At 39.9% G+C, this 18,059-nt stretch overlaps 1 protein-coding gene across 4 annotated transcripts in view; it reads left to right on the plus strand.

Annotated features, from left to right (window-relative positions):
* The window catches only part of ANO10 (anoctamin 10), a 263,376-nt gene that overhangs the window by 47,064 nt on the left and 198,253 nt on the right, over positions 1 to 18,059 (plus strand). For all 4 annotated transcript variants that reach the window (XR_009214716.1, XM_058443565.1, XM_058443564.1 and 1 more), the window contains exons 5-9: positions 935 to 1,054; positions 4,166 to 4,735; positions 6,560 to 6,615; positions 9,621 to 9,695; positions 13,968 to 14,150. Coding sequence is in view for 3 of the 4 variants with exons in the window: in XM_058443565.1 (XP_058299548.1) it covers positions 935 to 1,054; positions 4,166 to 4,735; positions 6,560 to 6,615; positions 9,621 to 9,695; positions 13,968 to 14,150 (1,004 nt within the window). In the remaining variant the exon portion in view is untranslated. The remainder of the gene's footprint in view (positions 1 to 934; positions 1,055 to 4,165; positions 4,736 to 6,559; positions 6,616 to 9,620; positions 9,696 to 13,967; positions 14,151 to 18,059) is intronic.

Genomic DNA, 18,059 nt, shown 5'->3' on the forward strand with positions numbered 1-18,059 from the left:
TCTTTGGTTAAATTCATTTGTCTCTTCCAGATATATGCATTAGTGTTCAAACCATACTAGTCAAATGACTGCTAAAAGTAGGAAGTCTTAATTTGATTTTGTTATTTGCTATTTGTGAGTGTAAGCTTTTGTTATCAGATTAGAAGAGACGAAAAGGATTGAAAATACTCTGTATCAACAAGAATGAAAAGAACCGAACATTTTCTTACCTTCACTGTAGTGGAAGGACAGATTGATAAATTTTTTCTAGAGACAATTTTATAATATGTATCAAACATTAAAATACTATGCCCTTGGACCTAGCAGTTCCCCCTCTAAGTATATTTACTAAGGAAATAGTAGACAGGTAGGGAAAGGTATTTGTACAAATTTTAGCATTATTTACAATAGCAAAAAAAGGGAAACAAATATTTTTAAATAGAAGATTAGTTGAATTACAGCATTTCATACAAGAGAATATTATGGTATTGTTAAAAGGACATTTCATGTTCTATTTTTATTGGCATCAAAAAATATTCACTGTGTACTACTACATGAGAAAAGATTACGAAACAACATAATGTGTATAAAATGATTTTATTTTTGTTCTTAAAATATATATGGGTATATTTTTATGTCCAGTTATATACTATGTTGCTTTTTACAGTGGTTATTTTCAAGGGGAAGGAGAGACTAACGGGCCTCCCATAGTCTTAATTTTTACACTTCTATATGGTTTAAAATTTTATGTTTACTTTTTTGCTTCATAGTCAAAGAGAATAATAAAGATATTTACATTCTGAAAAATGAAAGAATATACAGGTTTGGAGTAGGCAGTATGACATTGATCTTTGCGTTGTACTCCTCTGTGGAGTGTCCTTATAGTATTTGCTGAAGCGTATCATGCACAATCTTCAGTCCATTTCATGCAGTTTGGCACATTTTCCCTGTGCAGTGAGAAGATTGCTCACGTCTGGCATCGTGATTCAAGTGTTTCCCCTGCATGACAGTGAAGCCCTGAAGAAGCTTGAGGACACCTGGTACACTCGGTTTGCTTTCAAGTATCAGCCCATAGGTATGTGTCAGTACTTGTTCTCTTAAAGAAGAGGAAGGCCTCTGATGAAAAGTTACGATCCAGCAGTGGAGTCAGCTCCCTTGGGCAGATATTTAGTGCTTTACTGGGCAGGGATCACCAGCTACATGTGGGAAAACATTTTGATGGGGGGAATAAGATGGGTTAGATGACCCCTTTTTTCTTTTTTTAAACTTTTTTTTTTTTTTTTTGAGATAGGGTCTCAGTATGTCACAGGCTGGAGTACAGTGGGATGATCACAGCTCACTGCAGCCTTGACCTTCCAGACTTAATCAATCCTCCCATCTCAGCCTCCTGAGTAGCTGAGATCACAGGTGCGCACCACCATCCCAGCTAATTTTTTGTAAAGACGGGGTTTTGCCGTGTTACTCAGGCTGATCTTGAACTCATGCTCAGGCGATCCTTGTGCTTTGGGCTCCCAAAGTGTTGGGATTATGGGTGTGAGCTACTGTGCCTGGCATTTTTTGATTTTCTAATACTACCATAGATCAGTGGAATCACAGGCTTTTACTACCCTTCACCAACAACACAGACAGTTCACAGTGGCCTTCCTGAATATGTGTCAGAGTTGGAATCAAACAAGTTTTTTTTGTTTTTGTTTTTGTTTTTTTTTTTTGAGATGGAGTTTCATTCTTGTTGCCCAGGCTAGAGTGCAATGCTACAATCTCACCTCACTGCAACCTCCGCTTCCCAGGTTGAAGCAATTCTCCTGTCTCAGCCTCCCATGTAGCTGGGATTACAGGCATGTGCCACCATGCCTGGCTAATTTTTTGTATTTTTGGTAGAGATGGGGTTTCACCATGTTGGCCAGGCTAGTTTCGAACTCCTGACCTTAGGTGATCCACCTGCCTTGGCCTCCCAAAGTGCTGGGATTACAGGTGTGAGCCACCGTGCCCAGCCTCAGACAAGTTTTAATAAGAATTTAGTTTGACTATGAATGACTGTTTTGTATTTGAAAATTTCTATTTTTGAGGAGCCAGTTACTTAGAATGAACCAAGCAATGCCACACTTAAGGCAACTAGCAGGCCAAACATCTTCTGAGGTGATTTGTAATTACCTTGGCATGCATTACTGGATCTGTCAATTTTCTTTGAATATAATTATAAGAATAATTATTAATTTATTTGGTATGTGCTGGACATTATTTAAAATTTTGTCAATATGGATGTTCAAATATTTTAGTCTGGTTATGTTTTTTAAGCTGGTAGATTTCACCTTTGCATTACTATCATTTTTTTTTTCTTTAAAGGACATTTTCCTTTTGGTTTTGTTTAATGGTATCCTTCTAAAATAATTTTCTTTCTGTTTTCTATTTCTGAAAACAACTGTTATGTAATGTTTTACCAAACAAAAATTATTTTAAGATCAAACTCTGAAATTACATTTTGAATTTTGTTTATGTTCTCTGAAAGGAAAAGTTTTGTTTTTGTTAATTCCAGGTCATACAATAGTCATTTTATGTTACACTTACAATGTTTAACTTTGTTTTGGCATTTAAGTGGCAGGAAATTTGAGTATTGCCTCTAGGATTTGTAAAGTGACTGTATCTGTTAGCTACTTCTTTTTTTTTTTTTTTTTTTGAGAGGGAGTCTCGCTCTGTGGCCCATGCTGGAGTGCAGTGGCGTGATCTCAGCTCACTGCAATCTCCACTTCCCAGGTTCAAGTGATTTTCCTGCCTCAGCCTCCTAAGTAGCTGGGACTACAGGTACACACCACCATGTCTGGCTAATTTTTGTATTTTTGGTAGAGACGGGGTCTCCCTGTGTTGGCCAGGTTGGTCTCGAACTCCTGACCTCAGGTGATTCGCCCACCTTGGCCTCCCAAAGTGCTGGGATTACAGGTGTGAGCCACTGCTCCCGGCTTCTGTTAGCTACTTCTTAGAAAGTAAGGGGAGAAAGTAAGTCGATGGTGAAGGCTAGGCATGGGGTGGTAGTGGATTTGGGTTCGCTGGGGACTGAGACTGGTGATAGCATCTGGGACATAGGTGGATCTTGAGGCTCCTTGAGATTGAAAGGGGAAAGTCATCTGCTGTGGAGCCAAGTGTCATGAGCATCTTTTAAAAAGAAATGATCGGATGTTCTTTAACCTGATTTAAATTTAAGGTGACATCATACCTACTGTTTTCATTTGCCCCTGGGTTAGGGGGAAGAATTAAGGATAGGAGAAAATAGCCTATCTCAGTTCATTCTAACTCAATTTTATAGACTGCTCAAATTATCTTAAGAAAAATATGTTAACTGTGTGTTATTAACTAAGAAATAATAATGCCAACTGCCACACTTCCTCTCACCCCCTGCTTCCTACCCTGGTCCTGGTACAGGATGCTCTTATGATCCAAGCACTCCCCATTTGGATGAGGCTGGCAAAGGATGCAGTGTTGGTGACCTCTCTAGAGTCGGTTAGCTTGTGTCGAGTTCACAGAACATTAGCAGTCATGTTGCTTGGACCTTCTTCTGCCCAGTGCATATATGAAAGTGTTGATAAATGTGTTCCATGGCTCTTCTGGAAGTTCATGTGTAGAATCCTGTTTTGTGCTTCTGAATAATTTTTCTTTAGTGTATTGAAAACTCTGCCATGACACATTGATGAAAGTTTATGTCTTTGGGTAGGGAAGAGCAGAATTTTGTGGATGGGGAGTCTTCGTCGAAAAGAACATTTATAACACTAAGTGGGAGAAAAGTGGGGAGCATAAATTAAACCCCCAAATTAATGTTCAGTGCCCATGGCTGAACTTAAATTAGGACCTTGGAGATTTTGGGTAAGGTACAAGATGAGTTTTCCTTTGGGAAAAAGGTATCCATCAGGTGAGGGGAAACAGAGTCCAGGCACCTGGCAGAGCAGCCCCCGCAGCTAAGGCCTGGCCCCTAACCTGGGGGAAATGTTGGACCTGCCATGCAGACAAGCAGGGTCTTTATACTGCATGGAAGATGGATCTACCACCACACACTGATTGGGAAGTGAGGGTTAAATGATCCCCACTTAACTAAAAAATGAATAATCCCCACTTAACTAAAAAATGAAAAATCATTTGAAATGATTTTTTAAAGTGTTTGGTAGTCTATACTTATGTTCTTTCTTTCTTTCCACTATAGACAGTATTCGTGGATACTTCGGGGAAACAATTGCTCTGTACTTTGGATTTTTGGAATATTTCACTTTTGCATTAATCCCCATGGCTGTCATTGGGTTACCTTACTACTTGTTTGTGTGGGAAGACTATGACAAGTATGTGATCTTTGCCTCGTTCAACCTGATCTGGTCCACGGTGATTCTGGAAGTGTGGAAGCGTGGCTGTGCCAACATGACCTACAGGTGGGGGACATTGCTCATGAAGAGAAAGTTTGAGGAGCCCCGGCCGGGATTTCATGGTGTCTTGGGTATCAATTCCATCACTGGGAAGGAGGAGCCTCTGTACCCCAGCTACAAGAGACAGTTGCGCATTTACTTGGTCTCCCTGCCATTCGTGTGCCTCTGTCTCTATTTCTCACTGTATGTCATGATGATTTACTTCGACATGGAGGTTTGGGCCTTGGGTCTACATGAGAACAGCGAGTCTGAGTGGACCAGTGTCCTGTTGTATGTGCCCAGCATCATCTATGCCATTGTGATTGAGATCATGAATCGTCTCTATCGATATGCTGCCGAGTTTTTAACTTCATGGGGTAAGACTTGAGGCTTTATATTCACGTCTTACTTGCCTGTAAGAAACGTTGCCTAGATCATGGGATTCACATAGCTGCTACCTTGCAGAGACAATAGATGTTGCTCTTGGCTCATTATAGAGACATAAGGAAAAATTTATCAGCTTTGTGAACACTGATGATCTCCATGCCATGGTTATCGTAACGCTCATTTATTGAGTGTTAATTACTATGTTCTAGGTGCCCTGCTAAGCACTTTATTCACAGTATCTCACCATCACCTTCTTAAGGGTACCGTGAAGTAGAAGTTATTTCACCCTTTTATGGATAAAGATAACTGATGCTTAATGAGGTTCAGACAGCAAATAGTGGAGCTAGACTAATTCAGACCTATCTGTCCAAAGCTTGTGCTCCTAATACTGTAACATTGTGTTTCATGCTGAGGGTAAAATAGATTGAAATTGTTTCACTGGCTAGAGCCACAGAAGAAAGAAAAAAAAATGTCTTCATGATACTCAGCTGAATCAACTATGACAAGTTTTCTAAAATGGAGTGTCTAGTTGGTGTGAGGCACTGAGGACTGCTGTTGAGCTCATTGAAGGCAGGTGTTTATGGATGTATCTGTGGTAAAAAAGGAACTTGGTTATAAGTTGAAAATGGTCTTGATAGGCCATTCACCCTTTAATTTATTTATTCATTCAAACCAATGAACAAATTCGCTATATTATTCCCTAGGAATAAGTCAAAGCCTTAACTTTTTGGGCCATAAAGATGTTTTAGGGGCTGGACGTGGTGGCTCACGCCTGGAATCCCAGCACTTTGGGAGGCCAAGGTGGGCAGATCACAAGTTCAAGAGTTCGAGACCAGCCTGGCCAATATGGTGAAACCCCGTCTCTACTAAAAATGGAAAAAATTAGCCGGGCGTGGTGGCACGCGCCTGTAGTCCCAGCTACTCAGGAGGCTGAGGCAGGAGAATCACTTGAATCCGGGAGGCAGAGGTTGTAGTGAGCCGAGATCGTGCTGCACTCTAGCCTGGGCGACAGAGCAAGACTCCGTCTCAAAAAAAAAAAAAGATATTTTAAATTATTTTTATTAGTTGTATAACAATATCAGCTGTCATTTATCAAGTACTTTCCTTGTGCTAATACTAGGCTAAAGTTTTATATTATTTCTGATCCTGAGAGTGACCCTGGGAGGAAGATGGTCAGCCTTGTTTTGAGGGAATAAGGCTGAGTATCTGGAGGTTAAGTAACTTACCCAAGGTTAGGCAGTGGCTGAGTAGCTGAGTTGGTGTTCAAATCCAGGTCAGTCCAACACTCTGTGTAAGATGACACTTCTCTTCAGAGTCTTCCTTTTTGTCATTTTATCTTGCTATTTTGGGATCTATGCAGTGTTACCTTTTCTAGATGAAGATAGAAATTTGAGTTTCCTTTCAAGTTAACCCTTGTAAGCCACATGAAATTTTACTTACAGAACTTTATTTGCAGAAAACTTTATTTATTGCTCTCTTCTTTAGAGGTTACTATTAGTTTTCACTATTACTTCTTATACAGGGTCTTTGGGTGGCTGTCTGTAGGATTGTTTGCCAGCACTTGCCAAATTTCTTTGTAGCAGTAATTTAAAAAATAATTTCAGACTACAGTGCTATTGCAGTACCCTGAAAAATGTGTTCTTGTTTGATGCTCTTGGTGGTAAGGCATAGCTGTGATTGACAGCCTAGGACATTTACTGACTGAGGCTCTGATGTTGGGCATCTCCGCCCTCCGTGCAACTCACTTTACCTCATAACAGTGCTTTCGTATTGTTTTCTTACTGAGAAGTTACCCGTGTGTTTTAATGTTTTAGAGAATCACAGATTGGAATCTGCCTATCAGAACCATCTAATTCTGAAAGTTTTAGTGGTAAGTACAGCGTTTATATACAAATCCATTTTATGAAGCTGATATATACTACATAATATATAGGAATACAAATATGAAGAGTTGCTTCTAATCTATCAATATATTTTGTGCAAATAGGCAAGGATTGATTAATAAACATGCGTACCTCTGTGTTCGGTAGCCTTATTACAAATGTGCATGTGATGTAAGACTTCAAAATATAGGAGTTAGTATTATAGCCAATTTCCAGTTATTTAAAAACTAGGCCGGGTGGGGTGGTTCATACCTGTAATCCCAGCACTTTGGGAGGCCTATGCTGGTGGATCAAGAGTTTGAGACCAGCCTAGCCAACATGGTGAAACCCTGTCTCTACTAAAAATAGAAAAATTAGCTGGGTATGATGGCGCAGGCCTATAATCCCAGCTACTCGGGAAGCTGAGGCAGGAGAATCGCTTGAACTTAGGAGGTGGAGGTTGCAGTGAGCCAAGATGGCACCATTGCACTCCAGCTTGGGTGACAGAGCGCGACTCTGTCTCAAAAAAAAAAAAAAAAAAAAAAAGAAAAGAAAGAACACTAATGGGCCAGACACGGTAGCACACGCCTGTAATCCCAGCACTTTGGGAAGCTTGAGGCAGGTGGATCACTTGAGCCCAGGAGTTTGAGACCAGCCTGGCTACCACAGTGAAAACCTGTCTCTACCATAAAATACAAAAAAAATTCACCGGGTATGGTGGCACCTCTAATCCCAGCTACTGGGGTGACTGAGGCAGGAGAATCGCTTGAACCCAGGAGGTGGAGGTTACAGTGAGCCAAGATTGCACCACTGCATTCCGGCCTGGGTGACAGAGCGAGACCCTGTCTCAAAAAACAAAAACAACAATAACAACAAAACTAACCCACTTTTTAGACATGTTTCTATTCTTTTCCTTTTGGTGATTTCTTTGAATGTTTTGCCATTCAGCAATCCTTTCTGTTACCACAACCTGTTTAATGATGGAACATTACATTAAAAATTTTTTTTTTGTTAAATTTCCAAAGTTCAAAAGGTTCCCAGCATGTTTTGACAGGTGGGAGGAAAGAGACAGAGAGAAAGCAGTATGTAACCTGCTTGCTGTTTGTGTAGAAGCTGACATGTCGTGCCTCTTTCTACCATTATTATAAATAATAAAGAAGTACTGGCTTGAAGACACCTCATTTATCAGGGGTTTACCTCAGTCATCTGTAACATAAGTGAGAATCAAGAAAGTTACCTGAAGAATCATCTGAACTTTCAACTGGAATTGATTTAACACAGTCCGTGTACTTCACTCCCAAGAGAAGGATCCAGGCCCTCTTTTAGAATCTCTGCTCTAGCCGTAGAAATCATTCTAAGAAGTTTATCTATCTGTTTTTTCGGTCCTTAAAAAATCAGAAACCACCATGATGAGGGTGTTTAGATATCTGGAAGTAGGCAAACCTACAGAGAAAGAACAGGTAAGGAAATGAAAACCTGTCATAAGGGATAAGAATTCAACAACTGGGCATTAGGAAAGGGAAAAGTAGCCCTACATATCCAAAAGGCTTCGAAGGCCTCCTTCACACCGTGAAATGGCTGATACTTACAATGTTGGTGCTAAATCAGCTAGAAAGTTCTGTTCTGTGCTCTCTGTGTAAGAAAGTAAAGGAACATGGGATACATTAAAAAGTTCATTCAAAAAGGTTATAACAGGAGGAGTTTTTTCCCTCAGAGGTAAAAACATTCCGTTTGTCTTAAAGAATTCAGTTATTTGTGAGACTTTATTATTCTCTGATGATGCCAGATACAGTTAGGTAACTGCCTTGTAAAAAAAAAAAAAAGCCATTGGTTAAAGTCTTCTTCCTCCACGGTGTTTCTTAGGCCTCTCTTCCTTTTTAATCTTAAGGGGATGGTGTTTCTTAACCTTCCCAGGCTTTTGCTTTTCAACTTCCGCTCTAACTTAGCACCCCTGTCCTGTGGCCATACTGATCTTACTGCTTACTTTCTAGAACAACTCCCCATCTCCGCAGTAATTAAGCACTCACACCTGTACACATAAGCAGCCTTTGTCTAAGTGATGCTGCTGGGTTGGAAGTAGTCAGCATGGGGTCTGGGAGGCAGAAAGGAAACCCATTGGTGCAGGGCGTAAGCCATAGGTTCTTGAGCAGGGAACTCCTGGAAGAGATGGCACTTTTTGTGGCAGGATCCCCTTGATTGGTACTCCCCTTCGCCCAGCCTGCTTCTGTGTATCTGGCAGGGCGAGGGAGTTCATGCTTATGGTGACAAAGATGCTTCCCAGGCTGGACTGGTTGTTATAGCTTCCCAGTTACCTGCTGTCTCTCTGCGATAGAGAGAATCTCAGGTACATAGGCATGAAGAGGCCTCTTATATCAGGCCCTTGTGGCAGGATCCCCCTTGCCAGTGCCACCCAGCTGCCCCACATACTTTTGATGAGGTTTCCAGGCATGGGCTTGCTGTGATGGGGTCCTTCTTGCCAGTGCTGCCTGGCCATCCTGGGATCTCTCTGTGGAGCAGGGGAGTCTCAGGGCCAGCAAGGAAGAAGAGCACTTCCCCAGGAAACTTATTGTTATTGGGGGGGATCCTGATTGATTTCCCCTTGCCAATTTAGCAGGGCTCCCCTGGCACTGGCAGGATTCCTATTCAAATGTGGGAGGAATGAGCCTACTTGGGCTACCTGGGTTGGTAGGCTGGGATTGGGAAATGCCAGTCTTGGTCTCCTCCTTCTGTTGGGTGGGGGAACTTCAGGTGTGCACGTGCTGTGCTGTTCCTTCAGCTCTGGGGTCCTAAACCATCTCATCTTCCTTTAAGCACCTTTCAGAGTTCTCCTTTGGTTGCCTTGTTTGTTATTTCCAGAGTTTATTTAATAAGGAGACATGGGGAGAAGAAAGTCTTTGCCATTTCATTCAGACTGGAAGTCTCTCATTACATTTTTAAATGCTACATTACAGTTGTAATAAAGTACTCTAAAGCAGTGTTTAACACTTACCTTTTTTCTTTTTTTTTTTGGCAGTTCAACTTTCTCAATTGCTTTGCCTCACTCTTCTACATTGCCTTTGTCCTGAAAGATATGAAGCTTTTGCGCCAGGTGAGTATAAATAACAGAAAAATACCAATTTTTTAGGTCATAGAGGTGGTTTTCTATCTTTAGATGCTGTAATTGGCTTCAAATTATTTTTACAAATAAAATCTTTTAAATTTTGTATATTTTTAAACCAAATTCTAAATAAAAAATTATTAGGAATTGCATTGTGTATTATGCTCAACTGAAATGAGTTGAACCTAACCAACCTGAAAAATTAAGTATAGGGCAGTAAAATCAATTATATAGTTCACCTCAAAGCTTGTAAGCAACTCTAACAGCAAAAATGTAGTATTCATTAACTGAACTGTTTTGTGTGCCTTGGGTGGGGATGATTGGTGTAACCTTAGGTCTCGCAAATTTAATTTTTAAATTAATAAGTTGTTAAACTTTAGAGACCAGTGGATCCTATGCAGTGCTGTATCTTTTCTAAAGTGTCTGACATTTATTTTGGTGTGTTGTCATTTCTGGATCACATAATACCAATGAATAATAAATTAAGAACAAATTACTGATTTCTAAATTCTCCTTTTTATATTTGAACCAGTTATAAGTAAATGGCTGTTTTTTCCCAGTTTTAATATTCTGAGATTGTTGGTGAGCAGTCTCAAAGCCTAGACTCCACTTGTTAAAAATTATTTTTCAAAATAGAGGAAGTTTAAAGTAATACATTTGGAATTGATGAGTTGGATATACATGTAATAGTGGTCCCATGTAATAGTGTATTAGTCGGATGTGACTTCTCATTTCTTCTGCTTTAGAGAGTCTCCTTTACTTAGCAGAAGATAGGGGAATGGAGGAGGACCACTTAAAAAAACAGTTGTAATACCAGCAAAGGTGGGGTGTGATGGAAACACTCATATCTATCTGAGAAAAGTGGAGATTGACACATCTCTGGAAACCAGCTCTCTTGATAGCTTTGCCAAGAACCTTAACTCATCCCTAGTAAATCTTCAGAGAGGAGCAAAGATTCATCTACATAGATATCCAAGCACCAGCATTATAATAGCAAAAATTGGGAGTAATACTTAATAGCAGTGTACAGGCCAAGTAAAAAAGAATTTTTAATGTTACGGGAAAATGCTCAAACATACTAAGTGAGAAAAGCAGTAAACAAAGTTGTATCCATATAGGATAATTATAGTTTTATTTTTATATATGATTGGAAAGAAATATCCCAAGAAATAGCAGTGGTTTTGTCATGGTTGTTTAATTATGGGTGGCTCTTTTTTTCTATTTTCTTTTTTTTAAAATAATACATACATAGTTGTACGTTTTTATGGGGTACATATGCTGTTTTGTTACATTCATAAAATGTGTAATGAAGGCCGGGCATAATGGCTCATGCCTGTAATCCCAGCACTTTAGGAGGCTGAGGCAGGCAGATTGCTTGAGCCCAGGAATTCAAGACCAACCTGGGCAACATGGCAAAATCCTGTCTCTACCAAATATACAAAAAATTAGCTGGGTGTGGTGGCACATGCCTGTAGTCCCAGCTACCTGGGAGGCTGAGGTGGGAGGATCGCCTGAGCCTGGGAGCTCCAGGCTGCAGTGAACTGTGATCACGCCACCGCACTGCAAAGTGAGACCTTGTCTCAAAAAAAAAATGTGTAATGATCAATCAAGGTATTTAGAGTATCTATCATCTCGAGTGTTTATCATTTCTATATGTTAGGAGCATACAATACATTATTGTTAACTATAATCACCCTACTCTGCTCTCATATATTAGAACTTATTTCTTCTCTCTAATTGTATGTTTATACCTGCTGATCAACTTCTCTTTATCCTCCTCTCCCCAACACACACCCACCCAGTCTCTGGTAACTGTCGTCCCACTCTATCTCTATGAGATCAACTTTTTTAGCTCCCACATTTGAGTGAGAGCCTGTGATATTTGTCTTTCTGTGCCCAGCTTATTTCACTTAACATAATGACCTCCAGTTCCATCCGTGTTGCTGCAATTGACAGAATTTCAGTCTTTTTTATGGCCAACTAGTATTCCATTGTGTATATATACCACATTTTCCTTATCTATTTATCTGTTGATAGACACTGAGATTGATTCTGTTTCTTTATTGTTACGAATAGTGCTGCAGTAAACATGGGGGTGCAGGTGTCCCTTTGATATGCTAATTTCTTTTCCTTTGGATAAATACCCAGTAGTCGGAATGCTGGATTCTATGGTTGTTCTATTTTCAGTTTTTTTTTTAGATGTCTCAAAAAAAAAAAAAAAAACCTCTCTCCATACTCTTTTCTATAGTGTCTGTATTAATTTCCATTTCCACCAACAACAGTGTATAAGAGTTCCCTTTGTTGCACATTCTTGTCAGCATCTGGATTTTTTGGGTCTTTTTAATAATAGCAATTCTATTTGGAGTAGGATAATATCTCATTGTGGCTTTGATTTGCATTTCCCTGATGATGAGTGGTGTTGAGTATTTTTTCATATACCTGTGGCTATTTAAGTGTCTTCTTTAGAGAAATGTCTATTCATGTCTTTTGCCTACTTTGTAATGGGATTATTTGTATTTTTGCTATTGTTTGAGTTCCTTGTATATTCTGGTATTCTAGGTATTAGTTTCTTGTCAGGTGAATAGTTTGCAGATCTTTTCTCCCATTCAACAGATTGTGTCTTCACTGTGTTGTTTCCTTTGCTGTGCAGAAACTTTTTTCTTTAATAGAGTCACAGTTGTCTATTTTTGGTTTTGTTGCCTGTGCTTTTGAGGTCCTAGCTATAAAATCTTTGCTTAGACCAATGTCCTATAGTATTTCCCCTATGTTTTCTTCTAGTAGTTTTATAGTTTCAGGTCTTATGTTTAGGTCTTTAATCCATTTTGAGTTGACTTTTGTCTGTGGTGATAGAGAGAGGTCTAGTTTCATTCTTCTGCATATAGATACCTGGTTTTCCCAGCACCGTTTATTGAAGAGGGTGTTTTTCCCTCCAATATACATTCTTCTTTTTTTTTTTTTTTTTAGATGGAGTCTCACTCTGTTGCCCAGGCTGGAGTGCAGTAGCCCAACCTTGGCTCACTGCAGCCTCTACCTCCCAGGTTCAAGCATTTCTCATACCTCAGCCTCCCAAGTAGCTGGGATTACAGATGTGCGCCACCACCCCTGGCTAATTTTTGTATTTTTAGTAGAGACGGGGTTTCACCATGTTGGCCAGGCTGGTCTCAAACTTCTTTTTTTTTTTTTTGTTTTGTTTGAGACGGAGCCTTGCTCTGCCGCCCAGGCTGGAGTGCAGTGGCGCGATCTTGGCTCACTGCAAGCTCTGCCTCCCGGGTTCATGCCATTCTCCTGCCTCAGCCTCCGGAGTAGCTGGGACTACAGGCACGTGCCACCATGCCCGGCTAATTTTTTGTATTTTTAGTAGAGACGGGATTTCACTGTGTTAGCCAGGATGGTCTCGATCTCCTGACCTCATAATCTGCCCGCCTTGGCCTCCCAAAGTGCTGGGATTACAGGTGTGAGCCACCGTGCCCAGCCTCAAACTTTCCATCTCAGGTGATCTGCCCGCCTTGGCCTCTCAAAGTACTGGGATTACAGGCATGAGCCACTGCACCCTGCCTCAATATACATTCTTAGTGCCTTTATAGAAAATCAGTTGACTGTAAATATGTGGATTATTTTTTTTTCTGTTTTTTTTTTTTTTTTGTAGTGAGAGGGTATGTATTAGTGGTATAATTTAAATTCTTTAAAAAAGAATTTAGCCAAACTGTTTTTTTCCAGAGGTGGCAACATCATTTAGATTTATATGTTGCAGTCAGGATGAAATGTCAAAGAACACAATTGCAAGTTAATTCATTTTTGTAATGATTCTTTTTTTAAAGTTTTAGAATTGACAAATAATTGTACATATTCATGAAGTACTTGGTGATGTTTTAATACATAAAATGTATCGCAATCAGGTCAGGGTAGTTAACGTATCCATCCTCTGAAACATTTATTATTTCCTTGTGTTGGGACTGTTTGACCAGTTTGTTTCTTATTATAACATTATTTGTATTATAATCTTATTTATCTTTTAATCTTGGTCTTTCATGTGAAAAGCCATAAATTAGAAACACCATTCTAACACCTAGCTTTTCTAATACTGGTTTTTATAACACAATAGTATGCTATTTATTGAAGATTCCATTTTATTTGTTGCATAATTGTATTTATGCTATAAATACTATAGTTTAATTTATATATACTTTATATATATAATTTATATAAATGCTATAGTTTTATTAAGCTGTATTCCCAAAATATGATTTGTGTGCTTCTCTTTAGAGCTTGGCCACTCTCCTGATTACTTCCCAGATCCTCAACCAAATTATGGAATCTTTTCTTCCTTATTGGCTCCAAAGGAAGCATGGTGTGCGGGTGAAGAGGAAGGTGCAGGCTTTAAAGGCAGACATTGATGCTGCATTATATGAACAAGTCATCCTGGAAAAGGAAATGGGAACTTATTTGGTAAGCTGGAATATTGCTGAATTAAACATTTACTGAAAGTGAATAATAGCCATGCACCGAGTTCAACAAATGTTATACATTCATGATTTCAGATATGACCATTCTAGAAGTGCTTTCCAGTCAGTTTCCTCATCATGAACCACTTTAAAGTGAAAAGGATAGAACTGTGCATTGAAGCACTGCTGTCTGAAATCTAAAGTTACTCCTAATGACACCAAAGTGCGAATTTGGAGAATTACATGACTGCTTTGCTTTGCGGAGAGCAGGGTAGAAATAGTTGCCCCAGAGATGACAGAACGGGAGAGATGGTCCCTGAAGAGGCAGCAGCGTTGCTCGCTCTTGACACTTCAAACTCCTGGAAAATGATGGCTGCACAAGCAAAAGATAGAGGCCCATTGATGAACAATGGAATGCCAATCTGAAGATTGAATTTTAGTTTACATTGGTGCTATTGTGTAACTATAAAACAGTTCCTTTAAGACAGAGACTTTCTGAATTATTTTTAGGAACTATAAGCAGATCATTAGAGATTTACACTTTTAATATTTGAAAGGTCTAGCTCATAAAATCTATGTGTTCAACCAACTTTTATTGAGCTCTGACTACATTCACTGTTTCTATATTTCACATTTTTTTTAGGCCATTGTTTCTTAACATCCTGCACCTTCCTTGTTGCTATAGTATTCTTTCTGGTGAAATAGATCCTTCAGTGGGTCATTTACTGAGAGCCCATTATTGTGAAACTTTCATAGTCTTGTTTTTCGTCTTGAATGAGTTTATTTCCTGATTTTTGAGTGTCTTGACTGACTTTCATAATTTTTCTCATGTGCTTAGGAATTTTTATGTTCATGTTGAGTAGGACTTTGTCCTTTTCTCTGTGCTCACTTCTGCCTTATTTTTTGCAGTTGCCCCCACTGAGCCTCCAAGCCCCTCATCCAGAACCAGGTGTTTGTAGCCCAGAGCTCCCATCTTGTGGTGTTGATGAGGATTTTATAGATCTGGTCACAGAGCCAGTAGGTGGCATGTTGTTGACATAGTTGTAGTTAACAGGCAGCAGTTGTGGCTTTTTTAAAGCCTCCTTTGAAGGGCAGGGAGCATTGTCCCAACCCCCGGTTTTGCTCAGCAAGCCTGGTTCCAGTTACACTCAGGGGAGAGGGTGCTCTTGGTTCTCCTCCCCATAGGATACAGATCCTAGCCCCTTCTATCATTGCTGTGTTTGAGGGAGATTATTCAAAGTATAAACACATAGTAAACTTTGAACAGTAACATTGTTTATATTTATATATGAAGCATAGGGAAAAGACACACACCTACTCTGTCTCACAGAGGAAGAATTAAAGAGAAAGAGCACGTGGGCACAAGTGTGGAGCTGTCCTTTCTGGATTGGCTGAGTGCTAGCTTACTATGGGATAAAAGTTAAATTACGTCATTTTACTATGGGATAAAAGTTCCCATTATGTTAGGATCCTTTCCTTGCCTATGCTTGAGGGTGGTGTTCTTGGCCACATTTCTTTTCCTTTTTTCACTGTCTTATAGAAACTGCACCAGCAGTCCATCCCCTGTACTCTCATTCCACCCCCCTTCATCTTTGGAGGCCTCCTGTCACCAGCCATCACCTGGTACTCTTGTATCTACTTCTTTTCCTTCTAACTGCTCCACCAAGTCAGCAACTTGCCTATTTTGAACTAAGCAAACTCTTCACATCTTCTGCTGTTTTTGTCCTGTCTTTCCTTCCCCACACAGTTTTCTGCAATAATTCTCCATATTGTTGTCTCCAGTTTCCTACTTCTCTTTCTATAATCAGTTAGAATCTGCTTTGAGCTGTTCTTTTTCTCTGAAATTGTTTGGGCAAACAACATTATCTCCTGAAGTACCCAAAACACGATTCATAATCTTCTCAAGATGGGTTTCTCCTGCTTTGCCCCTGGCTCAATGAATGGTTTTTAGTATAGTCCTCATCTGAGCAATTCTAATTTATCTAAGAACTGTATGCCAGTGATGTGACACTGCCAAAATCTCAGATCTTACCTCTTTTGACATTTCAAGGTATCTGACAAAACCTTTATGAAGGAAGGTGAGGGAGGCATGGCTATTCCCATGTCAAAAATAAGCGAATGAAGCTCTATGTTGTTAATTATTTGGTGACTAAATCAGAAAGAAGGTTCAAGACTTTGCCTTCCCAATTCAGAATCTTTCTGTTATACACCACAGGCTCTCTGATGTGAAGTAAAGGAAATAATTTATTGATTTCTCTCTCAGGCTCTGGGTCTGTGACTGAATTCCAGGGTTTACAGTGCCACTCCTTTTTGGGCCTGCAGGGTTCTGCATGATCTGGCCATTTCCCACTCCTGATCTCTTACAGGTTTCTTTTTCACTGTCTCCACTGGAGTGACGTTGGATATTTGCCATTTCAGTTCTCTCCATCTATTTGGAGGCGGGGATACTTTTGGATCACATTTATTCTAGATGATTGTTTCCTATGCATGAATCCTTTCTTCTGGGTTCATTTTTCTCCTAATTGAAATCAATGAATTTAGAATTGTATTTTCTGTAAGCTCATCCCGACTGTTATATGTGAGTCTAAAATAATGTTGCCAAGCTTTGGGAAAAAGCAATTTGGCCGAAACTTTAAAAACATTACTATAAAAGTAATACTTTCTCACTCACTGTAGAAAACTTAGAAAATGCAGGATAGAGTCAATATATAAAAAGAAATTCTCTGTAATATTCCCACCCATGGTAATCCCCTGGGTCTCCTAACTGCTATTCCGCCAGCCCAGGACTAAGGCTGTGTTGCTTCCTAGATCTTCACTGTCCTCTGCTGTCCTTTTCCTGTGAACTGCCCACTCATATCCAACTCCATAGCTGGGTGAGGCTGAATTTTCGTGATGTCTATTCCAAGTAGAACATCATATTGCTGCACAGTAAATGAACTGCCTTCTACTAAATGATACATTACAGAGGTTTGCCAAAAATGTAAAAAGTGCCAGTCTGCATCAACATTTTTTGAAATGTAATTATTTTTCAAAAGACATTTATGTTAATATGTTATTATTTAAATGGATTAATGGAAGATCTTTAAAATTTCTCAGCTTTTTTTTTTTTCTGGTGCGACAGGGTCTCACTTTGTCACCCAGGTTGGAGGGCAGTGGTAGCAATAGTGGCTCACTGCAACCTCAACCTCCCAGGCTCAAGTGATCTTTCTAACTCAGCCTCCTGAGTAGCTGGGACTACAGGCATGCACCATCATGCCTGGCTTATTTTTGTATTTTTTGTAGAGATGGGCTCTCACTGTGTTGCCCAGGCTGGTCATGAACTCCTAGATTTAAGCAGTTCTCCCACCTTGGCCTCCCAAAGTATTGGGATGAGCCAACATGCCTGGCCTAATTTCTCAGTTTTAATTAATAATATGGTAAGCATCAAAGCATCAACTAGATAAACTCACATAAACAAAACGTCTTTTTTTTTTTTTTTTGAGACAGAGTCTTGCTCTGTCGCCCAGGCTGGAGTGCAGTGGTGCGATCTCGGCTCACTGCAAGCTCTGCCTCCCAGGTTGACACCATTCTCCTGCCTCAGCCTCCCGAGTAGCTGGGACTACAGGTGCCCGCCACCACGCTTGGCTAATTTTTTGTATTTTTAGTAGAGACGGGTTTTCACCATATTAGCCAGGATGGTCTCAATCTCCTGACCTCGTGATCCACCCGCCTCGACCTCCCAAAGTGCTGGAATTACAGGCGTGAGCCACTGCGCCTGGCCAAACAAAATGTCTTTAATGTCCTCAATAATTTTTAAGAGTTTAGGGCTCTTAAGACCAAAAAAGCTTGAAAACTACAGCTCTAGAGCAACCTCCTTTCCGTTTTTCAAGGAATTGGCCTTTGTAAATCTGTTGTTTGATCTTATTTCTCATAA

This window comes from Hylobates moloch, unplaced genomic scaffold, assembly GCF_009828535.3.
Source record: "Hylobates moloch isolate HMO894 unplaced genomic scaffold, HMol_V3 SCAFFOLD_8, whole genome shotgun sequence".
Classification (NCBI taxonomy): Eukaryota; Metazoa; Chordata; class Mammalia; order Primates; family Hylobatidae; genus Hylobates; species Hylobates moloch.